General features: G+C 40.8%; 2 protein-coding genes across 8 annotated transcripts in view; one reads left to right on the top strand and one right to left on the bottom strand.

Moving 5' to 3' along the window:
• USF3 (upstream transcription factor family member 3) overlaps window positions 1-25778 on the bottom strand; it is a 65255-nt gene that overhangs the window by 9409 nt on the left and 30068 nt on the right. For 3 of the 6 annotated variants that reach the window (XM_036348878.1, XM_036348873.1, XM_036348875.1), the window contains exons 2-6: window positions 18854-18969; window positions 17321-17385; window positions 13017-13045; window positions 10007-10089; window positions 1408-1504 (exon numbers count right to left, since the gene is read on the bottom strand). In XM_036348878.1, the coding sequence (XP_036204771.1) occupies window positions 1408-1504; window positions 10007-10089; window positions 13017-13045; window positions 17321-17367 (256 nt within the window). In that variant the 5' untranslated portion in view covers window positions 17368-17385; window positions 18854-18969. Of the gene's footprint in view, window positions 1-1407; window positions 1505-10006; window positions 10090-11661; window positions 11785-13016; window positions 13046-17320; window positions 17386-18853; window positions 18970-22153; window positions 22209-23620; window positions 23687-25778 lie in introns of those variants that run through there. The other 3 variants (XM_036348877.1, XM_036348874.1, XM_036348876.1) reach the window with 3 other exon arrangements.
• LOC118675920 (39S ribosomal protein L47, mitochondrial-like) lies at window positions 20973-21789 on the top strand. Of its 2 annotated transcripts, XM_036348880.1 has the most exons (2): window positions 20994-21068; window positions 21215-21789. In XM_036348880.1, the coding sequence occupies exon 2, from the start codon at window positions 21303-21305 to the stop codon at window positions 21732-21734; it is 432 nt and encodes a 143-aa protein (XP_036204773.1). In that variant the 5' UTR covers window positions 20994-21068; window positions 21215-21302; the 3' UTR covers window positions 21735-21789. The 2 variants fall into 2 exon arrangements, with proteins under 2 accessions (XP_036204772.1, XP_036204773.1); XM_036348879.1 differs by having other exon boundaries at window positions 20973-21789.

The raw sequence follows: 25778 nt of genomic DNA on the forward strand, positions 1-25778 counted from the left end.
TGTTCTAGATTGTCATGTGGACCGTGAGTACGTGGAGAAAACTGTTGGAAGAAGAAGAGAGAGCAGATGCACAAAAAAGCACCAAAGAAAGGATGATGACGGAGATGACAAGTAGTCACACTGAAGCTGCCTCCTTCGCTGCTCCGACCCCTGGCCTGACTGTTCAGCTTTTCCTGGGCCTCATGCAACGTGTATTTTTTCAATAGTTTCCCTTTTTCCTAAGGTAACTTGACTGCTTCAGCCTCTGGGCTGTAAAATAAAAGAAGCTCTCACTAGAAAAGTCTACAAACCATTTTATAGGGTGCCTCAAAATGGGTACCAAACATATATTATATATCTAACTACCTGACAGCATCATAACCAGGGCCTGGGCCATAAAGACAACTGAGCTAGTTGAGGGGATAAGTTGTTATCTAATTGAAATTCTGAAGCTAACCTTCAAGTATGGTCTCCAATATCCTTCCCGCTTCTTATAACAGCCCAGCATTGCCCCACAAATTCTGCCTTGTTTCTCTCCTTTAAATGTGACCTTCTGAGGTGTCACAGGAAATTGTCTCTCTCCTCTTGTCAGTGGCCTACCACTCTGAGCTTTATACTTGCCTGTGATATTCTTCTTTTCAGCTGTTACAAGGAAACCCATTCTCTAGTTCAAGTGGAAAAAGAGGTTCATTTGATAACATAGAAAGACTCACCTCTATCTAAAGATCAAATATTATTTTTTAAATGTATTTTTTATTGATTTCAGAGAGGAAGGGAAAGGAGGAGAGAGACAGAAACATCAATGATGAGAGAGAATCATTGATTGGCTGCCTCCTGCATGTTCCCCACTAGGGATCGAGCCTGCAACTCAGGCATGTGCCCTTGACTGGAATCGAACCCAGGACCCTTCAGTCCCCAGGCCAACACTCTATCCACTGAGCCAAACCGGCCAGAGCAAGATCAAATATTACTAAATTATCAGGCAGTCTGATGTGCACATTACATGTAATATAAACAATCATGAACTGAGGGTTTGGCCTTTTGAGCAAATTCACAGTTAAGTCTTGGCACAGGCATATCTTTATCTTGTTTTTAGTTACACTAAGCAGGATCCCTCTATATCCTCTTATAAGCTCCTCCTAGTTGGATGATTAAACTAGAATAAAGGAGATCTAGCATTACTTATATCATAAGTTAAGCAAACATGAAAAGTACAGACAAGTCCAAAATCAAAGTTATGTATGCCTGCAAGATTTAGAATTGCTCATTAAGATGAATTTATCTGCAACACTATTCTCCCAGATCCACTGAATGCATGGTCTTAATAATGTTTGTTGTCAAAAAGCCTTCTGTATCCTAATATAATTTGCACTGTGATGCAAAGGTCTAAACACTGGGGGAGAAAAAACAAAAAGAAAAAATATTTACCTTGTTCATTATTTCCTCCATTAAGCAGGAATTCATCATTTTGCCTTTTCAATTCTGTTATATATTTAAAGGCTTGGTCCAGGATCATATTCTTGCTCTGCCAAAGAAAATTAACCATTTAAAAGGTCTTCATTTTTAGACCTTGCCAAAGAAACTTAAAGTGTTGGTTTTATCATATATTAGAGGCCCAGGGTATGGATTCATACACTGATGGGGTCCCTCGGCCTGGCCTGTGGGTATTGGGCCGAAACCAGCTCTCTGACATCCCCCGAGGGGTCCCAGATTGCAAGAGGGCACAGGCCAGGCCAAAGGACCCCACCAGTGCACAACTGGAGCCGGAGAGGGACCACGGGAGGGCTCCAGGGCATGTCTGGCCTGTCTCGCCCAGTCCCGATTGGCCAGACCCCAGCAGCAAGCTAACCTACCAGTCGGAGCGTCTGCCCCCTGGTGGTCAGTGTGCATCATAGCAACAGGTCGAACAAACAGTCAGACACTTAGCATATTAGGCTGTTATTACATAGGATATGTGATATGTATCTTGAAAAATGTTTTAAATTCACCAATATTCAAAAGCATCTACTATTTATCTTTCATTTAATAAGTATTTATTGAGCATCAACTATGTGTCAGGCTCTGTACTAGGCACTAGGGATATTATAAACAAAACAGAAAAAGTTCCTGAATTTGAGGAATTTTATACATATATATGAATAAAATGCTGTGGGGGGAAAAATAGAGCAGAGTAAGAAGCGGCCAGAGAGATGGCAGAGGTTACTCTGTGTATGTACTGAATGTTTGTGTCCCCCCACAATTCATGTTGAAACTCTAATCCCAGCTGTGATGGTAGCTGGTGATTGGGCCTTTGGTAGATAATTAGGTCATGAGGGTAGACCCTTCATATGAGATGCCCTTAGAAGAAAACATGAGGAAGGTAAGTGCTCTCTCTGTGTGTCATGTGAGGACGAAGTAAGGAAGAAAGCCCACACCAAGAACTGAATTGGCTAGTACCTTGATCTTGGACTTCCCATCCTCTAGAACTGTGAGAAATAAATTTTGGTTGTTTAAGCCACCCAGTTATGAGAATTGTCTTATAGCAGCCCCAAATGACTAAGACACTCTGTTATAATCTATTTTGTATAGAGAGGCTGAGGAAGGCCTCTCTGTAAGGTAACTTTCTTTTTTTTTAAATCCACACCCAAGGATATTTTTCCATTAATTTTTAGACAGAGTGGAAGGGAGGGGGAGAGATAGAGAGAGAAACATCAATGTGAGAGAGACATTGATTGGTTGCCTCCCACATTCTCCACGACCTGGGCCACGGATCAAGCCTGACACAGAGGCACGTGCCCTTGACCAGAATAGAACCCAGAACCCTTCAGTCCTCAGGTTGACACTCTTATCCACTGAGCCAAACCGTCTAGGGCTGTAAGGCAATATTTAAGTACAAACATGAAGGAGGTACAAAAAGTATATGCCTTATAGGTATCAGGAGGAAGAGGATTCAGGTAGCAGGATCAGTAAGAGCAAAGGCTCTCGGGCAGAGCTGTGCTTGGCGTGTTGGAGGAACAGTAAGCAGATGAGCCAATTAAAGTACATAGGAGAAGAGTAGTAAAAGAAGAGGCCAATGAGAGCCTTAAAGACCATTTAAAGACTTTAAATTAATTTAATGTTATTCTTTACTCTGTCAGCCAAAACTACAATGTTACTTGACTGAGTTTTGGTGTCATGCTCCCAGTATATTCCATTCCTAAGCTTTTTGAAAAGATTGTATTTTATGTCAAAGTGCTGCTTTATTCTTAATTAATAATTTTAAAAAGTGAAAACACAATATGTGCATATAGCAAAAAAATTTAAACAATCTGAAGGGATATATAATGAAAGCTAATATTTCTTTTGGCTTTAACCTTCCAGACCCTTTTCCAGAGGCCACCACTGTAAAGTGACTTGTGTACCCTTCCAAAATGTTCTATGCCCATGTGTGTGTGTGTGTGTGTGTGTGTGTGTGTGTGTGTATGTATGTGTGTGTGTGTGTGTGTTTAACACTAGAAAGACTGAAACTTAGTATATACCTATATTGCCCAAAAGCAGTCAAAATGACTGCATTGTGAAAGAATAATATCGGAGCACTCTTCACTTATGTTCCTTAGCTTTTCCAATAACTCACTTCTATTCGACATTTCTTTCACGAATTTAGGGCGCAAAAGAAATAAAATAAACAACTTATTAGAACAAGTATCACTGCATAAAGATTCAAATAACAAGTACTAGTTTAGCTTATTGAGCAACTGCAACTTATCAAGTATCGACAATTTATCATGTACTTGTATGTTATCATGTGACGGTAATCGAAAAAAAATGAAAACTGTTATTTCAATACAGAGCCGAACTGGTCATATAAGAAATTTACTCAATTCAATAATAAGAGTCATTTGATTATTTAAAATTTCCCCAAGCAGTCAAAATACCTATATTGCTTTTGGGCAATATAGGTATAACACATATACATATACCGGAAATGAAGGAGGGGGGAAGTAACTACAATTATTAATAAACGCATTTATATGTTGTACAAAAAGTCACAAAATTCTAAGACATTGTGTCCTTATATACATAATTGTTTTTCTAATTGAAATTAAAAAGCAGTCAAAATGACTTCCTTGGGCAATCTAGTGTTAAATCCAGATAGAAGGATACTATAAAGAGTAAATTACTTTATTTTTAAATTTAAAAATATACCTTGGAGATACTTTTATATAGCATTTAGGTTTCTGTATCTATGTTACACCTTCTGAATGCTGTATTTATTTTATTTCCAGTCTATTACTAATAAATACTTAAGCTGTATAAGAAGCATTTCAGTTTTTTATTCTTCAGCTATTAAAAATGTTGCAGTGCCAACTGCAATTGGAAAATAATTTTTTAAATGTTGCAGTGCATGTTTAACTCCCACTCCCATGTGCACATTATTAAATATCTCCAGTACTTTATTAGACAACTCTTTTCATGCAGGAATCGGTGATTTAGTGCTTTGATTCAGCAAGTTACAATTCTGGGTTCCTTAGACTGAGTCCTCCAAAAAACCAAAGTAACCCAGGAAACACTTTTGAGAGAGAAAACTGATATTGTCCTTTCTTAACTCAAAAGTCGAGACAGCCCTAGCCAGTTTTTCTCAGTGGTTACAGCATTGGCCCTCAGACTAAAGGGTCACAGGTTCGATTCCAGTTAAGGGCACATATCTCAGTTGCAGGCTCATCCCCAGCCCCCGTCGGGGTGTATGTGGGAGGCAACCAATTGATGGGTCTCTCTTATATAGATATTACTCTCTCTCTGTTTCTACCCCTCCCTTCCTCTCTCTCTAGAAATCAATGGAAAAAATATCCTCAGGTGAGGATTAACAACAACAACAAAAAAGAGCTGAGACAAAGGCAGAGCCTTACAGTGCCCATTTTCTGCCTCTCTACTTCAGATGGGGGTGGAGACATGCAGCAATAGTGCAGGAAATCTTAATCTATTCAGCTTCTGGGAGCCAAAGATTGATTTCCACTGCACAGTCTAAGACACCGAGGAAATCAAAATGATTATGGTTTCCTTTCAGAGACACTCATAGGAATGAAAGCCAAGAGCAGGAAAATAAGATTTTACTAGGCAAACACAAATATTTACTGAGCAGCTACTATATACATTGAGATGTAGAGGAAAAAAACAGTCAGAGGACATAGTGTCTGCCCTTAAGTTTGCTATTTGTTAAAGAAACTGAAAGTGTGTTTTTAAGAAGACTAAAAAATATTTATGCAAGACTAAGTACCACCCTGGAAGGGAGAATGAAAAGAAAGTGGAGTGAAAGACCTTCCTAAGGGGACAGTGTGGAGAAGAAGCAAACTGATCTGGGCCTCTCTGCCACAGCCCAGGAGGTTCAGGACTGGGAGCTCCGTGACCACGAAGGTGGGATGAAAGGTATGGGGATAAAACTGGGAGGCTGGTGGAAGGACTCTTCTTATGCAGTAATAAGAACCAATCCCCACGCAGCTGGATGACTTCCCCTTTCTGCCCCAACCACCGGAGACAAGTTTGTTTTCTGTGAAGTGTAACCAGAGAATTTCAGCCTCAGGGATACTTGGCACAGAAGTGAACACACGATGAGGCTCCTGAGTGAAAACCAGAGTGAAGTCAAACCGCCTCCTAAAGCACTCACTTCCCTGACTCAGCTTCCAGAATAATAGCAACTAGCCTCACGCTCTTCCAACCGTTCCCACGCCTAGGTACAGGGCTCAAGAATTCTGCTCTGGAAAAAAAAAATTAATAGCTACCCCCAAAACAAACAAAAAAAGCAACAAATACTGATATTTTTGAGTTTCACAACAACAACACTCATTCACCAATTAATCACTCAACACTCAGAGCTACGAACAGACAAGCTTAGCCAATCAGCTTTTTAATGTCTCATTCTCAAATATGAAAAAACAACTAAGTATCACTAAACATTTCAAGAAAGTCTCCAAACAGAAAGACAAACATTCGTCGAGGTTCCTAATCTGTCACAGGTACTGAAAGTTTATAAAAATGATACTTGATACTGGAAAATATGTAAGCATCTTTTTTCTCCATAATACTAGCCAAGTAAAAGGTTAAGGAGGTGGTGGTAAAAATGGGAAATCGGGCCCTTGCGGGTTTTGCTCAGTTGATAGAGCATTGGCCCAAGGACTGAAGGGTCCGGGTTTGATTCTGGTCAAAGGCAAGTGCAATCCCTGGCCCTGGTCGGGGCATGTGCAGGAGGGGGCAACCAATCCATGTCTCTCTCACATCAATGTTTCCCTCTATGTCTCCCTCGCCCTTCCATTCTCTCTAAAAATTAATGGAAAAATATCCTCAGGTGAGTATTAACTAAAAAAAAAAAAATCAGAAGATACAAAGTTAACACAGAAAATATTTTTTAAAAACCCTATAACATTCTCATAGATGAGATGATATTATCTCCATGAAATAAACATGTGGCATGAAAAGAAACAAAAAGAATAAGAAAAAAGGCTCTTGGAAATTAAAAATATGGAGCAATAATTATGAGAACAGTCAATTTACATGTTTCTCTTCTATTATATAGGATTTGCTTGGAATATTACACTCAGTTCTTTATATAAATGTATGTTTTCCTTATCCACCTGTTTCAGTAGAGGTGAGTGTTTTGCTGCTGAAATTAAAACAGAAGAGTTAAAGGAGACCAACCAACTGAGATAGAAAAGAAAGGGTAGAGGGCTCCAGAAGTATAGTTTCAAAGGAAAAAAAGGGTAAAAAGAAATTATGTGGTACATTTGACCAGGTAGAAACTGTACTAAGAGACTGTTGGAAGTGTGGAAAAATTAAAGAGAGGTATATAGAAAATTAAGCAAATGTGAAATAATGAGGCAATTATTAACTCAAAAAAAGTTGCATACGAAATGAAACATAATATAGTATACTTGTTGACTCAACCATACACAATATTTAGACCGTCTTCATAACATAAAAACTGAATGCCAATTTAATCAAAAGTTATGGTAGAATTACATTGGATTACTCAAGGGAAAAGCGTAAGAGGAAGTTAATGGACAATATACAAAATGCAAAATAAGATATAATAATATAAGCATGTTATTTTGAAATAGAAAGGTAAATACCAGAAGAAACAGTTGAGAATGATTGCCTCTAAGGAGCTACATTAGAATTGGGAAGTAGTAGGCAGGAGACCAATATCTGTTGTTGTTTTAAGGTTTTTGGTGCTATTTGCTGCGTATATATTAACTGGTGCATCTATTAATTTAATTAAATATATAACTGTATTAACCAATGATCACCCCAATAAATTTAATACAATTTTTTAAAAAAAGAAAACCCACTAGAAAAATGGGTCAAAAACTAGAATAGGCGCTACATGAAAAAAGAGTATATACAAATACTCATTTAAAATGTAAAAAAGAAAAATAGTTTTTCAAACTAGCTTAAAACCTCTTTCGATTCAGGGAAATGCTAATAAAAACCATGAAATACTATAATACAAAAGAAATTAATTTTAAAAAGGCTATGTCAAATGATGATATCCCATTACAATGGAATCCTATCTAATAAAAGAGAAACATGGTAATTGGCGTACGACCGCTACCCTTCCCATTGGCTAATCAGGGAGATATGCAAATTAACTGCCAGCCAAGATGGCGGCCGGCAGCCAGGCAGCTTAAAACTAACATGAGGCTTGCTTGCTTCAGTGACAGAGGACTCCAACGTTCCCCGCCTGCCGCTGCAGGCCTCTGAGCTGCAACTCTAAGCAACTATGTAACAAGTATAGAAGCTAAACAAAACCCCAGAAACCGGCTTTAGTCCGCCGGGCTTCAGCCAGCAGGATCGCAACATTGTAAGCAAAGGCCAGAAAACTACTTTCAGCAGCGGAGGCCTAAGATCTGGAGCCAAGCCTCAAAGCTAAAGCTGGCCCAGAATAAAAAAAAGAAAAAAAGGAGCGGTTGGGAGCTTCAGTCACCCCCAGCCTGAAAACAGCCCTCAGCCCCTCACCCAGACTGGCCAGGCACCCGAGTGGGGACCCCCACCCTGAAGGGGGTGTGACCAGCTGCAAACAGCCATCATCCCCTCACCCAGGCTGACCAGGAACCCCAGTGGGGACCCCCACCCTGATCCAGGACACCCTTCAGGGCAACCAGCCGGCACCTACCCATGCATCAGGCCTCTACCCTATATAGTAAAAGGGTAATATGCCTCCCAGCACCGGGATCAGCGGAGCCGCGAGGCCTCCCGGCACCAGGATCAGCGTGACAGGGGGCAGCGCCCAAACCCCCTGATCGACCTGCAGCTCTGTGTGTGACAGGGTGCGGCGCCCCAACCCCCTGATCGGCCCTGATCTGTGTGTGACAGGGTGCGGCGCCCCAACCCACCCCCCACAGGCCCTGCTCTGTGTGTGATGGGGTAGAGCCATAACCTCCCTATCGGCCCTGCCCTGAGTGTGACAGTGGCGGTACCCCAACCCCCTGATCGGCCCTGCTCTGTGGGTGATAGAGGGCGGCGCCCCAACACCCTGATGGGTCCTTCTCTGTGTGTGACAGGGGGCAGCGCCCCAACCCCCTGACTGGCCCTGCTCTGTGCGTGACAGGGCACAGAGCCCCAACCCCCCTGATGGGCCCTGCTCTGTGAGTGACAGGGGGCAGTGCCCCAACCCCGACTGGCCCTGCTCTGTGTGTAACAGGGGGTGGCGCCGCAACCTCCCCATCGACCCTGCCTTGAGTATGACAGGGGACGGTGCCCCAACCCCCAAATCAGCCCTACCCTGAGCGTGACTGAGGGTGGCATCACAACCTCCCGATCGCCCTGCTCTGTGCATGACAGGGGGCGGCGCCCCAACTCCCCAATCAGCCCTGCTCTGAGCCCGACCAGGGGCTGCACCTACGGATTGGGCCTGCCTTCTGCCACCTGGGAGCAGGCCTAAGCCAGCAGGTCGTTATCTCCCGAGGGGTCCCAGACTGCAAGAGGGCACAGGCCGGGCTGAGGGACCCCCCTCCCTCCCGAGTGCACAAATTTTTGTGCACCAGGCCTCTAGTACTATATAACCAGTAAAATGTTACAACACATGAGGAAAGGTATCTACAGCTAAGTCTACTATGTACCACTGAGTGAAAATACAAAGCAGGTTGTGAAACTACACAGACATATTCACAAAGCAATGTATAAAGAGATGTGTAGCCGAAACCGGTTTGGCTCAGTGGATAGAGCGTCGGCCTGCGGACTGAAAGGTCCCAGGTTCGATTCCGGTCAAGGGCATGTACCTGGGTTGCAGGCATATCCCCAGTGGGAGATGTGCAGGAGGCAGCTGATCGATGTTTCTCTCTCATCGATGTTTCTAACTCTCTATCTCTCTCCCTTCCTCTCTGTAAAAAATCAATAAAATATATATTAAAAAAAAAAAATTCACTTTCCTTGCCAAAGCCCTTTAAAAAAAAAAAAAAAAAAAAGAGATGTGTAACAAGTTTTAGCAGTGATTATAACTTGAGTGTAGGATGTCAATTTATTTATTTAACTTATTTTTTAAGATTTTTTTAATTGTTGGCAGTATTCAATTTATTTTTTAAACTTTTTATGCCTTCCATATTGTTTCCATTTTTATTGTTTTGATTTCAGTGAGCAGGCTTTATCCTCATTATCAGAAGAAACAAAAAACTTAGAGAAAACTGTCAGCTTAAATAAGCTGAGGAGAACAAAATAAAGAAGAGATCCTTAGAATATTCTAGGTAAGAATTTAAGATAGTAAAGAACATGATTGGAGAAAATAAAAGAAATGCCTAGTAAACACAGTTGCATACATACTAGTATACATGTAATCATGGGACTGAATAACTTAAGATTTTAAAGATCTAGAAATGATATGGTCCATTTGATCATGTAGAAACTGTACTAGAAGACTGAGGGAAGAATTAAACATAGCCATACAGAAACTTAAGAAAATGAAAAAACATGAGATAATTATTAACTCCAAAAAACTATTAATGACAGGGAACAAGAATAACCTTTGAAACAATAGGGGATTATCTGTACACAAGTTATGGATAAAAATAAGGGGATTTCTTACCTGCTTCAGCGCAGGGGAACATGGGATCAGCTCTCCTATTCTGTTAATCCCAGCATTGATTTTCTTCTTCCTATGCCTCTCCACTAGAAAGGGGGAAAAATCCATTTATCAAACCTACAGACAATTTGCTTCATTCTCCCTAGTAAAGAAATTTTAGGCAAAGAAAAACCTAAGAAAATCTTATCAAATAGTATCTACTAACTATAGTAAGATTTCTAAGTGTCAGATTTTAAGTCTAGTGTTATGAAAATTGATATAGGCCATACTTTTATTAGCACTTTAAAAAATGAGATCTAAAATAAATTCAAATTATAAACAGAAATTGCTAATATTATATTACTGTTAGGCAATTATATTGTAGTTCAAGTATTATGAGAGATTTTTTAAAATATATATTTTATTGATTTTTTACAGAGAGGAAGGGAGAGGGAAAGAGAGTTAGAAACTTCGATGAGAGAGAAACATCGATCAGCTGCCTCCTGCACACTTCCTACTGGGGATGTGCCCGCAACCAAGGTACATGCCCTTGACCGCAGGTCGACGCTCTATCCACTGAGCAAAACTGGTTAGGGCATGTATGAGAGATTTTAACAACCAAATTTCAAGAACCCACTAATAAGCTAAGTTACTAGAAAATTGCCTCTTTATAGCAGACGGGCAAATGAGACCTTTCTAAACAGATTAGGATGACTAGAGAACATTTGTGGAATAGAAACAGCTAGCAGTTATAACTTAAAATAGACAAGAAAAGGCAGTGGTTTGGCCTTTTCTATGAGGTCTGGGTTGTTCACTTTGGCCACATAGAAATTTTCCCATCCAAGAAATTGGGTATCTGACAACTTCTCAATGAACTGGGAAATGTTCTGGTTTATGTGCTACAACTTTAAAAGCTGTATAGAAGGATCAAGAGGATACAAGAGCCCTAGCTGGTTTGGCTTAGTAGATAGAGCATTGGCCTGCAGACTGAAGGGTCCCAGGTTCAATTCCGGTCAAGGGCACATGCCTGGGTTGCAGGCTCATTCCCCAGTAGGGGGCTTGCAGGAGGCAGCTGATCAATGATTCTCATCATTAGTGTTTCTCTCTCTCTCTCCCTCTCCTTTCCTCTCTGAAATCAATAAAAATATATTTTAAAAAATAAAAGAGGATACAAGACATTATCTAAATAATTTCTATAAGACACTGTTAGTAGAAACATTGGTCTTGGCTATTCTCTGTGAGAAAGTTTTCTAAAATCTTCCTGTCTAATAAGATTCCAGTGCTTCTAAAAGGATGATCTTTCAAATTGTAGCATAGGTAGGTCTTGCTTTGCAAAAGATATTCTTTTTGCTTCAGAATCTAGCAGTAAGGACATCCTTTTCAATGATATCTAATCATTCTGAATAAATTACTATCAGAACATATTTATGGCACCATGTGACAGCTGACACCATTAAAACATTTTGGTCAAGCATGTCAAACTTGTGGCCCACGGTCCACATGCGGCCCACAACGAATATTTTTGTGGCCCAGCCAATATAACGGTATATAAGAAACGTTTTAATAAAAATTTCATAACTTAATTTTTACAATATCCTGTTATACATAATTATTAATAATAAATTACAACATTCACTAATGACTGATTACTATAATCGTGTTGCATTCATTTCTCTTACGTGCTTTACACGCAGGCACACCATTTCTCTCCACTAATACCAGCAGCGAGTATTTTAGCAGCCCATTGCCACGTCGTTAGTCTTGGACTGACTTATTTGGTGTGGGCAACAGGAAATACCTCGCTTTTGGAGAACAAGAAAAATAGGTTTATTTGCATTATGCTTACTAATTTATGCAGTTATTCAGTGTCTGGTAAGTTAATGTTCACGAAAAAATATTAATTTTTATTAAAATGTTCTATTATTTTATGTTAATAACTCACTGATTTCAGCCTTTTGTATTTAGCATGTCCCTATCGAAAATAAACCTATGTTTCTATGAAAATTGAAGCTTTTGTTTTTTGCAGCCTAGATAAACTTAAACCTTTTTTATTTGGCCCGTGTTAGCCTTTGAGTTTGACATGCTTGATTTAGGTCATATATCTGAAAGAGATTAAACTCATATGGCCAAAAAAAAAAAGAAACGCAATACATATAGTTCACCTTTCTTCTGAATTCTCTAACAATAGTATCTGTTGTTATCTAGGAGCGGACTTTTTAATGTGGGGAGGTAAAAACAACCACAACATTAAGACTCTTTACCCACAGTGATAAAGGGGAATTAAAGGCAGTCAACTCCCTTCTGGGCAACAGCAATATCCCACAGTGGTCAACACTTCTCTCCATAGTTAAAATTTTCCCCATGGTTCTTTACTTAGCAAAAGGAAGATATCAATTATAATATAGATAACAGAAATTAACTTCTATTTTTTTTAGATTGATTTCAGTGAAGTCTCTGATAGAAAATAAATGTTATAAAATGTACCAAATTGTAAATGTATGTGCAATTACTTCTATACATTTTATCTGGCTTTGGCCTATAATTTTCGTGTTTGAGATAAAATTAAGTATTTATTTTCTACACTTCTTCCTATAATTTAGGACTTCACAACTTAAGACTGTTCACATTTTAAGTACCTTTAAGATCTACACCCTGCTGCTCATCTCTTTCCTATTCCTCTAGGCAGCCAGCTCCCTGTGGAATTTCTTCAAAGACACATACTCTACTTTCTATTTAGGAAAAGTACATCTGGAATCACTCAAAATACTAAAATCACTCAGTGAGTGAAATCACTTAACACACTAGCTCCAGGGGTATATTAACCCTTAAATTATCTAAACAGACAATAAATCAGAAGATGATAAGCAAGCCATCTTCATGAGTTGCAAGGTTGTTCAGTCAATTAAAAATAAGAAAGAAAGACTTTTCTAAAATGATTCTATACATATAGTATAAAAGCTTATAATCAACTGTAGTATAATTTCATTTTGAATACAAAAATGTTAATAAATGAAATTTAAATTGCTGCTTCTACCTGCATTGTGTGTCTCCCGGTTTTTCTTTCTGAAACAAAAAGCGGAGATAAAAGGAACATGAAAATAATAGAAAACCGTTTTCACCACTTTACATTTTGAGAAACATAAAAATCAATTTTATGAATTTGTATTTGTTGCATCAATAAGAAACTATCTAAAAAAATTTGCTTAATATATATTACTAGAGGCCCGGTGCACAAAAATTTGTGCACTCGGGGGGGGGTGGGGGGGGGTCCCTCAGCCCGGCCTATGCCCTCTCGCAGTCTGGGACCCCTTGGGAGGTAACGACCTGCTGGCTTAGGCCTGCTCCCGGGTGGCAGAGGGCAGGCCCAATCCCTAGGTGCAGCCCCTGGTCGGGCTCAGAGCAGGGCTGATTGGGGAGTTGGGGCACCGCCCCCTGTCACACACAGAGCAGGGCGGATCTGGGGGTTGGGGCACCGCACCTTGTCACACTCAGGGCAGGGGCGATGGGGAGGTTATGGCTCTACCCCGTCACACACAGAGCAGGGCCCGTGGGGGGAGGTTGGGGCGCCGCCCTCTATCACCCACAGAGCAGGGCCGATCAGTGGGTTGGGGTGCTGCCACTGTCACACTCAGGGCAGGGACAATGGGGAGGTTATGGCTCTACCCCGTCACACACAGAGCAGGGCCCGTGGGGGGCGGTTGGGGCGCTGCCCTCTATCACCCACAGAGCAGGGCCGATCAGTGGGTTGGGGTGCTGCCACTGTCACACTCAGGGCAGGGCCGATCAGGGGGTTGGGGAGCTCCCCACTATGAGGCACAGAGCAGGGCTGATCAGGAGGTTGGGGCGCCTTCCCCTGTCACAAAAAGAGCAGGGCGGATAGGGAGGTTGTGGCCCCGCCCCGTCACACACAGAGCCGCAGGGCGATCAGGGGATTTGGGCGCTGCCCCCTGTCACGCTGCTCCAGGGGCCAGGAGGCCTCGCAGCTCCGCTGATCCCGGTGCTGGGAGGCATATTACCCTTTTTCTATATAGGATAGAGGCCTGGTGCACAGGTGGGGGCCGGCTGGTTTGCCCTGAAGGGTGTCCTGGATCAGGGTGGGGGGCCCGCTTGGGTGCCTGACCAGCCTAGATGAGGCGATGATGGCTGTTTGCATCTGGTCACACCCCCTTCAGGGTGGGGGTCCCCACTGTGGTGCCTGGCCAGTCTGGGTGAGGGGCTGAGGGCCGTTTTCAGGCTGGCGGGTGACTGAAGCTCCCAACCGCTCCTTTTTGCCTTTTTTTTTTTTTAATTCTTGGATTTATGGCTGTTACTGGAGCTGAGAGCCCACTTTAGCTGTGAGACCTCGCTGCTGAAAGCAGGTTTCTGGCTTTGTTTACTTTCTGTAGTTGAAACTTTGTTGTGACTCCAGCTCTAAGATCCCGGCTGACTGAAAACAGGTTTCTGGGGGTTTTTTTAGTTTCTATATTTGTAACAATGTTTCTTAGCAGCTCAGAGCCCAGCAGCGGCAGACGGAGAACATTGGAGTTCTCCGTCACTGAAGCAAGCAAGCCTCCTGTTCATGTCAGTAGCCTGGCTGCCGGCCGCCATCTTGGCTGGCAGTTAATTTGCATATCGCCCTGATTAGCCAATGGGAAGGGTAGCGGACTTACGGCTAATTATCATGTTTCTCTTTTATTAGATAGGATGGTATGTAAACTTAACTGCAGATATCTTACCTAATAATAGACAAACATGCAAATTGGTGTTACTCTGCTATACCCACCAGCCAATCAGAGTGACTATGCAAATTAACCCAGCAAAGATGGCGGTTAATTTGCATACGTAAGTGCCCAGTGGCCTGGGTCCCGGGAATATCATCGGCACTGAGATCACTCTGAGGTAGGCCCCATGTGGGCTCTGAGCAGCCTAGGAAGGGCCTGAGTCAGGGGGCTCCTGGGCAGGGCCAAACCTGCGATCGGAGTCAAGGGGCCCCCTGCTCAAGCCTAAAGCCTTGGCCAGAGGCTTTAGGACTGGGCAGGGGCGGAACCAGCCATCAGAGCATGTACCTAGGTTGCAGGCTTCTTCCTGGCCGGGGCCCAGGTCAGGGCTCATGCAGGAGGCAACCAATCAAAGTGTTCCTCTCACTTTGATGTTTCTCTCTCTCTTTCCCTTTCTCTTCCACATTCTCTGAAAGTCTGGAAACATATCCTCAGATGAGGATAAAAAAAAAAGAAAAAAATGTCATATCCTATGAAAGACACATCTTGAAAATGCCTAAAGAAAGTTGTCATTTTTTCATGGTGAAGGGACTGGAGTCCGTGTTGATGAAAACACCTTGGTGGCTGCGGTGACTGGCAGTGGCTGCAGCAGTGGGGTGATGGGGCTGGTGCCTTCCCCTGATCAGCCCGGTCGCCTCCCACAAAAGGAGGCCAGACTGTGGCTTAGGCCCGCTCCCCAAGGGGAGCAGGGAGCGGGCCTATGCCATCAGTAGGACATCCCCTGAGGGCTCCCAGTATGTGAGAGGGGGCAGGCTGGGCTGTGGGTCCCCCCCCCCCACCCAGTGCATGAACTTCGTGCACCGGGCCCCTAGTATCAATATAAATTTAGAATCCACAATTTCTGAAAGTAATTACAATTCTCTATTCTTACACACCCACAAGCCATTGGTCAGGAAGCAAATCAACAAAAACTATTTGAAAAATGTAATTAAGGAACTAGTCAACACTCAATGTGTCAAGTAGGTGACTTCTCTTTTTTTAGAGAGAGTAGGAGGGAGGTAAGGGGAGAGAAAGAGAGAAACATTGATTGGTTGCCTCCTGCACCCACCCGACTGGGGGTGGGGATGGAACCTGCAACCCAGCTTTGTGCCTTTAACACATTGTTTGCGGGTAGTTTTTATCGCGCGCTAACAGGTGGCGCAGGCCATTTTTGCTAATTTTTTGCGCAAATGGCAACGTTCAGTAAAATTACGATAACTTTAGTTTACGTATTTATACGTTACCCGCATTCTACCGCTAGTCTATAAAAAACGTATTAATATGTGTCCCGCGCTCTACTACTACAGTCAACGTAAAATGTATAAATACGTTTCCCGCATACAATGTGTTAACCAGGAATTGAACCTGAGATCCTTCAGTACGCAGGCCGACACTATACACTGAGGACACCAGCCAAGGCACAAGTAGGTGATTTCTGATGTTTGCCTGGCACCCAGGCTGAGGTGGAGGTGAGTGTGTAAAGAAGATAAGCAACAGCAGGGAGGAACCTGGAAATCTCCAGGAAGGGAACTATGGCAGCCACCAGCACTGACAAGTGGCATTTCAGCCATCTTTTGCAATTATGTACCTTAAGTTATCCAAACCCTTAAATTTTATTAAAAGCTAATCTATTAAAAAGATTGATTTTTCCCTTTCAGGTACCATTATTCAACACATTAACATTTTCTAACAGCTATTGGGTAAAAAAAGAGAATAGTGATTTTAATATTATTGGAAGCAGCCTGGCCAGTGGAGTTCAATAGTTGAGCATCGGCCTATGAACCAGGAGGTCATGGTTTGATTCCCAATCAGAACACATGCTTGGGTTGAAGGCTCGATCCCCAGGGGACCGGGGCCGGGAGGGGCGGGGGAGGGGGGAGGGTAAGGTCCAAGGGGGGACATGCAGGAGGCAGCTGATCAATGATTCTCTCATCATTGATGTTTCTATCTCTCTCTCCCTCTCCCTTACTCTCTGAAATCAATAAAAATATTTTTTAAAAATTAATGGTAATATTGGCCATGTAATTCTAAGGAGAAATACTGGCCAAAATGGTAGAAATCCAGAAGGGGGTAAAATCCATTTCTGGCATGGTTACAATGATAGGGACCTACAAGGCATGGAAAGACACACCAGAAAGTTTAAAATCATTCTAGTATCTCAGAAATATTAATAGCAATTTGGTTCAAATACCAAATGCTAAAAAAATAAAAGAACCAAAAATAATATTGTACTGATATGCATACTGACATAATGGTTTCTAATATCACAAAATGTCTATTCAAGCTGACTTTAGACTGCGTGAGCTTAGGATCTACAAAGACTAATCCTGTTTCGAGTAAAAACTTTCAAAAGAAACTAAACATTTAGAATAGATTTGGTATTACACTTGTTACACTGCTGGCAGAATAAGAACAGGTAAATGTAAACTATGTACCACTTTCTATAAAGCGATTTCTATCTATCCACACATATTTTGAAAGAGCAATGATTTTCTAGGCAGCCAAATGAAAGTTCCCTAAGGATTACCTATTTAATAAAGTAGGGACTAATTCTGCTTCTTATCTTCTAAAACTATATTATTTTTGAACTGCGGCTACATACCTGTGCTGCTTTTTTGTAGGAGTCTCATTTTCTGTCATTTCTGGCATGGTTACAATGATAGGGACCTACAAGGCATGGAAAGACACACCAGAAAGTTTAAAATCATTCTAGTATCTCAGAAATATTAATAGCAATTTGGTTCAAATACCAAATGCTAAAAAAATAAAAGTGATATCATGAAAAAAGCTCTGGGGATAGAAAAATGCATAAGAAAAAAGGACAAAAACATTATATCTAGCAGATGGAGAACAAGATGCATGTCAAATGTGAGGTGTAGCCGAACCGGTTTGGCTCAGTGGATAGAGCGTCGGCCTGCGGACTCAAGGGTCCCGGGTTCGATTCCGGTCAAGGGCATGTACCCTGGTTGCGGGCACATCCCCGGTAGGAGATGTGCAGGAGGCAGCTGATAGATGTTTCTCTCTCATCGATGTTTCTAACTCTCTGTCTCTCTCCCTTCCTCTCTGTAAAAAATCAATAAAATATATTTAAAAAAAAAAAAATGTGAGGTGTAGCCAAAAAGCAGAAAGACTACATGGGCTTAGAAATCAAGGGAAGTTAATCAAGGGTATGGATTTGGGCAAGACCTAGAAAGACAGGTAAAACATACCTGAGTTGGGAGAGTATGTTCTTTGTTCATGATACTGTTTGTTTGTGATACAAAATTTAAACTAGAACAATGGACCCTCTCTCTGAACACAGAACAAACAAAAGTGACAAGTAGACAAACATGTAATATTCTATACATGGAAGCATTCATTCATTCATTTACTCATTTGCTAGGCCTCTTTCATTTCAAACTGAAAAAAGTCTTAAGTTACCATTCTGAGAGTCATTAAACTCTGAATAGGAAAATTCTATTTATATTTAAAGTATAATAGTAAAGAAAACTAAAATGCTTTTAAATCTCAGGGATTGACAATCTTTCAAAAGAGGTTTGTCAAGTTGGGCAACCTATTCTGGTGCACTGGAGGATGTGCAGGTGTGGTTCCCCATTTTTCTCCATCAGAGGAAGGAAGAAGGCAGCAAGTATGGAATCAGAAGCCAGCACAACTATAAAACCTGATTCTGCCATTTCCTAGCTGTGAGGTCCTGGGCAAGTTGTATTATCTTTTGGAACCTCACATGTCTCATCTACAAAATGGATCATAATCACATATCTAGATTATTGAGGTATTTCAAGAAAGGAAGGAAAGAATGCAAGGAGAGCACAATAGCAAGGAGCCTAGCAGTAAGAAGTCAATAAATGCTAGCTATCAATATTAATGAGGTATTTTAGGTTAAGGCTTTAACCTGGGAAGGAAGTGAAGGGTCCTGGGAAATAGTAGAAGTGAATGCAGAGGTGATGACAGGAAGTGCTGGCAGAAGCAGCCTAAGGAGAAATGTGTGCTTAAGACCCATTTTCAGCAGCTTATTCTACCTTCTCCTTAACACTTGTGAAGTTACATATCTGCCTAGAAGCAACACACTCACATTAGATGACCATATAACGATAATGTGAGGCATGTGAGTAAATAAATCCATCACTTTTCTTACCCAAGGGCTTGCAGAATTTCTTCACTTTTGATTCCTGGCTTCCAACGCCTCCTGTTTATGATCCAAATCTATCATCTTCTGCCAGAAGATGGTCTATAAGTTATGTTTTCTTCTTACTATGCAGAGAAAAATCAATACATGTTTATAGCAGCATGTAAAACAAGAACTGGTGATCTATGGCATGCAGGTAGATTTTCACTTGCAAGGCAATAAATGTAATTGCTTTCAAAAGTCACTTTCCTAAGGCTTACCCATGCTCCACCCCACAAAGATGATAGTACTGCAGCTATGGGATGGTTGGTCCCCAGGTGACTTTCTCCTTTCTCTTAGGCACGCTCACTATCCTACAGGTTCTCACTGTCCTCCATCTATCTCTTACACTAAGACCTATCCTTAATTCTAAAATTATCTTTCCTTTAATTTCCTACTCCCCGGCTTCGCTTCTCTCCTGTCAGAGTGACTGAAAACTTACTCAAGGACCTTTCACTAAGGCTACACTAGGAAGACAGCACTCAGACCTGTGCACTGTATGAGTTCTGTAAACCAAAATTAATTTTAGGCTATAATAAAGAATTGAGCAAAAAGATCTGTAGCCCAGGTGACAGATTCAGGTAGCACCCTATATTGTGTTCCACCAAGATAAAGGAGAGGTGGGGGGGGGGGGGTGAGGTTAAATATGGTTTTATTGATTTTAGAGAGAGAGGACAAGAGAGGGAGAGATAGAAACATTGATGAGAGAGAAACTGATTGGCTGCCTCCTGCACACCCACTACTAGGGATCAAGCCTGCAACCCCGGCATGTGTCCTGACCGGGAATCAAACCGGGAACCTCTTGGTGCATAGGATGCAGCTCAATCAACTGAGCAACACCAGCTGGGGGAGGCGGGGGTTTTTTTATAGCAGTAGTTCCTATCCAGGGTCCCAATTAGGTCCATTTATGTAAATGAAGTATCAAAATTGTGCAGTTCTGATTGGACAGGGCAGGTCTCAATCCATTGGTAGAAAGAGGAAACCAGGGTAGAAAGAGAAAGCAGAGAGTTCAATCTGAGGTTCTTTCCAATATACAGAGTACACGAGGGACCCCTGTGAGCAAACAGCTGCTAGACTCTTATTGTTCATAAAATCTGGGCCCTCAGGTAGACCAGGGGGAGTCCATCTCAGCAGATAAAGCCCTTCTTGAGGTTCACATCAAATAATATTTCCTCTTAGGAAACACAGCTCTAAAAACAGATTTGGGGGCTTCATTCCAGAGAAATGAGAAGCACTGGGTAGAGCCCAGGAATCTGTTTTTTCAACAAGGTCTCTAGAGGAGATTTTTCTTTTTCTTTTCCTTTCCTCTTCTCCCCGCCCCCTCCTTCACATCCTCCTTCTTCATTTTTTTATTTTGAACAAAAATGTTTGAGAAACCTAGGTCCACTTTAGGGCAATGCTTCCTAGCCATTCCTGTTAAGAATTATCAGAAGGTAACAGTTAAAAATACAAATAAATTCTCAGCCCATCCTAGACCCACTGAACCAGTCTGTAAACAAGGAATTCCAATTTCTAAGAGAGGGAGAGATCTGAAATTTAGTAAGTGCCCCAAATGACTGTTATCAGGAAAATTTGGAAAAGGGCAAATATCTTTACTTGGTGAAATTTCAGGCATCTGACTAATATCCTATTGTAAGAGATATTATTTGGGATGTGGCCTGACAGTTGACCACATAATTTTATCTATAAATCAGTAAGGTCAGATTTGCCTCATACTCATGAGTCAACATTTGGTCATTAGTATTAAGTTCCAACTGTTCTCCTATAGCACTTTTGAAAGTTTTCAGGTTCACACTACAATTAAGAAATATGAAGTATAAGTTCTAATTTTCTAAACACCTAGGATCTTAAAGTAAATGACACTAGAGGCCTATCACATAAGTAAACGCATTCATTGCACTGTGGTGAAAGCCAGCAGTTCAGCTGAAAAATTAAAAACCAGATTACTACACATCGCTATAAATACCATCTCAAACCACATTTTAATCAATTCAATTACATCTAATTCAATGCAGTTATTTCCGTGTGCAAATCCTCCTGATATTAACATTGCATTCCTGACATTAAAAATAACATTTAGGAAAAAAAAATGGCTGCTGCCAGGTTAGCCGTTCTTTGCAGGAAAGTGTCAGCCGCCGTGCAGACTTCCAGGTCATTCATGAGCCCTCAGGTCCCTGCTGGCACAGGGTTTTCTCTTACTCTGTCGCCTAAGAATATACCAAGTGTCACATCTTTACACCAGTGTAGAATACTTCATTCCACATTATCAAGGAAAGGACTGGAAGAATTTTTTGATGACCCAAAGAACTGGGGAGAAGAAAAAGTGAAATCTGGAGCTGCATGGACCTGTCAGCAATTAAGGAACAAAAGTAATGAAGATTTACATAAACTTTGGTATGTCCTACTGAAAGAAAGAAACATGCTCCTAACTCTAGAGCAGGAGGCCAAGCGGCAGATACTACCAATGCCAAGCCCGGAGCGGCTAGAAAAAGTAATAGAATCCATGGATGCACTCGATAAAGTTGTCCAGGAACGAGAAGATGCCCTAAGGCTCCTTCAGACGGGTCAAGAAAAACCTAGACCTGGTGCCTGGAGAAAAGACATCTTTGGAAGAATCATCTGGCACAAGTTCAAACAGTGGCCTATACCGTGGTACCTAAATAAAAGGTACAACAGGAAACGATTCTTTGCAATGCCCTATGTGGAACATTTTGACAGACTGAAACGGGAGAAACGCGCCCAGATCCAAATAAGGAAGAGAAATTTAGAGAAAAAGAAAGCAAAACTTCTTCAGGAAAAGTTTCCACATCTTTCTGAAGCCCAGAAGTCAAGTCTTGTCCAAGATGTCTGAACTCTTAATTTACCAATTTGTTTTTCTTACATAAACAATATGTATACGAAAGTAACTATATGTCAAGTGGTTTATAAAGAAACCATATTTTAGTCAAAAAAAATAAATAAATAACATTTATTGGAATAAGGAAGAATATAATATTGTCACAAAACCTTTTCCACTTATTAATCCTCTTAAGGAAGTGACACTTCTCATACAATATTTATATAACTATATACTAATATTCCCTGTAAAATATTTAATGTGCTGACAAAAAAGGGACTCTGTAATCAATCTAAGGGAAAGTCACAGAGTGATCTCATTACAAATTCCTAACTGGGCAAGACATGTGGGTATCATGCCCCAGGCCTATGAAAGGTTTACCTATGCCTTAAACAAGCACTAAACATTGTTCTTGTGAATTCAGGTTAACACACCTTGGAAATGCCAGAGTAATCCTCTTTTCCAGACCCCTGGGAAGAGCAACCACCCTGAAGGGAGCAATAATCTTGTTAACTATATGGTAGTCCAATCAGATATTTTCCTGCCTTTCTTTCTCCCACCATCATGTGATCTTCGGATGTTCCCTCCTTAATTCCAAATGTATAAAAGAAACTGCAAAACTGTCATTCTCCACAGCATTTGAGATCTTGCTTTCTGGCTTGTCCTCAGTTTGGCTCAAATAACCTCATAAAAATTCTCTGCTGGTTTGGACATTCTTACATTGATAGTGCCATGAATTATTAAAGAAAAACATCAGAATGTTAAATTAGTAATCTATGAATTACTTTTCACAGTAAGAAAGGATTATTTCTTGAAAATTAGTCAAACCCAATGGTTCTCAGAGTGTGGTCTTCAGATCACCTGCATTAAAATCACTTTTATTTTATTTATTTTATTTTAGAGAGAGAGAAAAGGAGAAAGAGTGATTTTGTTGTTCCGCTTATTTATGCATTCAATGATTGTTTCTTGTATTATGTACCCACAACCTTGGCATATCGGGGTGATGATCTAACCAACTGAGTTACCCCACCAGGGCCTAAAATCACATCTTTAAAAAATTTTCCCCTCTTGAGGTAAAGTTTACACATAATAAAATGTATAAATCTAAAGTGTAACATTCAATGAGTTTTGACAAATGCACTAATCCAACCCCTATCAAGGTATATCACCCAAGAAAAGTTCTCTCATCACTTTTCCCAATTCTTTCCTTCCCCTCCTGCCACAGAGGCAACCAGTGCTCTCTCTCTCTCAGAACTTCATAATGTATTAATCGAAAATTCTATTTTGTCAAGCTCTCACCATAACATTTTTAAAATTCATTTAGTACTTTGTAACTTTTTATGGCTAGAGAAATAAGGAACATTGTATGAAACTGTTTTATTCATTTTTCTGTTGATGAACACGTGGACTGTTCCATGTTTTGCTATTATGAATGAAGCTGCTATCTATGAACATTCTTGTATAAGTCTTTTTGTGGATATAGTCTTTCATTTCTCTTGGGTATATGATAAGTAATTCTACTTCCAGATAGTTACCCAAGAGAAATGAAAGGCTGTCTCCACAAAAAGACTCATACAAGAACATTTAATACACCTTCCCCAGAGTGATAGGACCATTCTGCAGTCCCACCCACAATGTAGAAGGCTTCTATTTGCTCCATAGCCTCATTGATACTGGGTTTTGTCAGCCATTAATTTTAGCCATTCTGGTGGGTATACAGTGTATAGTTTAATTTTCATTTCTTGATTACTACTACTACTTTTATGTGCATTTTAAGTGAATTTGTAGATATTTTGTCTGCTCATAACTTTTGTCAAATTTTTAATTAAATTGTTTATCTTTTTATTGTTTACTTCTAGAAAATCTTTATTCTGAGTTATTTTTATCTTCTGGATACCTACCTGTCCTTCGTCTGAAATAGATTTCGCAAATACTTTCTCCCATTATGTGGCCAGTCTATGCATCTTCTTTTTTAAAAAATATGTTTTTATTGATTTTAGAGAGGAAGGGGGAGAGAAAAAGAGAGAGAAACATTAATGTGAGAGGGAAACATCGATCAGTTGCCTCCCACACCCACCCTGACCAGGGATCAAACCCGAAAACTGGGTATGTGCCCTGACAGGGAATCAAACCAGTGACCTTTCAGTACATGGGACAATGCTCAACCAACTAAGCCACACCAGCCAGTGCTGCCTATGCATTTTCTTTTTTCTTTTTTTTTAAATCTATTTTATTGATTTTTTACAGAGAGGAAGGGAGAGAGATAGTTAGAAACATCGATGAGAGAGAAACATGGATCAGCTGCCTACTGCACAACCCCCACTGGGGATGTGCCTGCAACCAAGGTACATGCCCTTGACCGGAATCGAACCCGGGACCTTCCAGTCCGCAGGCCGAGGCTCTATCCACTGAGCCAAACCAGTTAGGGCAATGCATTTTCTTAATTGTGTCTTTTGGTGAGCAAAAGTTCTTAATAAAGTATAACATCAATGTGTTTTTTTTATGATTATTCCTTTTGGTGTCCTATCCAAAACACCTTTACCCATCCCCAAGATATTCTCCTATGACTGCTTCTAGAAAGTTTATAATTAGTAATTGTCATATTTATGCCCTAACCGGTTTGGCTCAGTGTAGCCTCGGCCTGTGGACTGAAAGGTCCCAGGTTCGATTCCGGTCAAGGGCACGTACCTTGGTTGCGGGCACATCTCCAGTAGGAGGTGTGCAGGAGGCAGCTGATCGATGTTTCTCTCTCATCAATGTTTCTAACTCTTTATCCCTCTCCCTTCCTCTCTGTAAAAACAAAACAAAACAAAAACAATAAAATATTTTTTTTTAAATAATTGTCATATTTAGGTCAATAATCCATATTACTTATGGCATGAGGTAAGAATCAGAATTTTTTTTAATATGGATATTTAGCTGTTCCAACACCATTTGTTGAAAAGATTTCCTTTCTTTAATAGCATCTTTGTTAAATATCAAATGGCCAGATAAGTGTGGTCCATTTCTAGGCTAACCATTCTGTTGCTCTCTCTTCTGATCTATCCTTATTCTATTACCACACAGTGCTGCTTAAGTATATGTTTAAAATATAGATTCCTACACCCCACCACAGACCTACTGAATCAGATTTATGGGAAGGAGAGGTCCAGGAATACGAGGTTCTAACAAGCTTCCTAGTTGATTCGTATGCACCTTAAAGTTAGAAAAGTATTATTACGTTAATACTCCTTCTAAAATACAAATCGCCCTATCTGGTTTTGCTCAGTGGATAGAGTATCGGCCTGCGGACTGAAAGGTCCTGGGTTCGATTCCAGTCAAGGACACATGCCTGAGTTGCAGGCTCAGTCCCCAGTAGGGGGCATGCAGGAGGCAGCCGATCGATGATTCTCATCATTGATGTTTCTATCTCTCTCTCCCTCTCCCTTCCTCTCTGAAATCAATAAAAATATATTTCAAAATAAATAAATAAATAAAACTGATACAAATCAATGAGCTCACAAAATTAAGGTCCACATGGAAAGAGCAGTGAACTTAGAATTAGGAAACCTGAGCTTTATTTCTAGCTTTGCTAGAAATAGAACTAGAGTCAATCATTCAGGTATGGATTGAGTACCCATACTGCCCAGGAATGGCAGCTATGAAGATGAATAAAGCAGGTCTGCCCTCAAGAAGAACGCAGCCTGGATCAAAGCTATCCAAAGAACTTAGAGCAATGGAAATATTCTGTATCTGTGCTACCCATGTGATCGCCACTAGTCCTAGGTGGCTACTAAGTGTTTCAAATGTGGCTAGTGAGGCCATGGAATTAAGTTTATAATTTTATATAATTTTAAGTAATTTAAATAAAATTACTGCATGTGGCTAATGGCTGCTATATTGAAGAACACAGGGAATGGGGAAAAATAAGTAAAATGATGAATAAAAAAATTAGTTCATGAATGTCAGCTTCCTGGTTTAGTTATTGTACTACAGCTATATAAGACATCACCAGTGGGGAAGGCTGGGTGATGTGTACATGGACTCTTTATACTATGTTTATAACTTCCTTTGAGTCTA

This window comes from Myotis myotis, unplaced genomic scaffold (genome assembly GCF_014108235.1).
Source record: "Myotis myotis isolate mMyoMyo1 unplaced genomic scaffold, mMyoMyo1.p scaffold_m19_p_2, whole genome shotgun sequence".
Classification (NCBI taxonomy): domain Eukaryota; kingdom Metazoa; phylum Chordata; class Mammalia; order Chiroptera; family Vespertilionidae; genus Myotis; species Myotis myotis.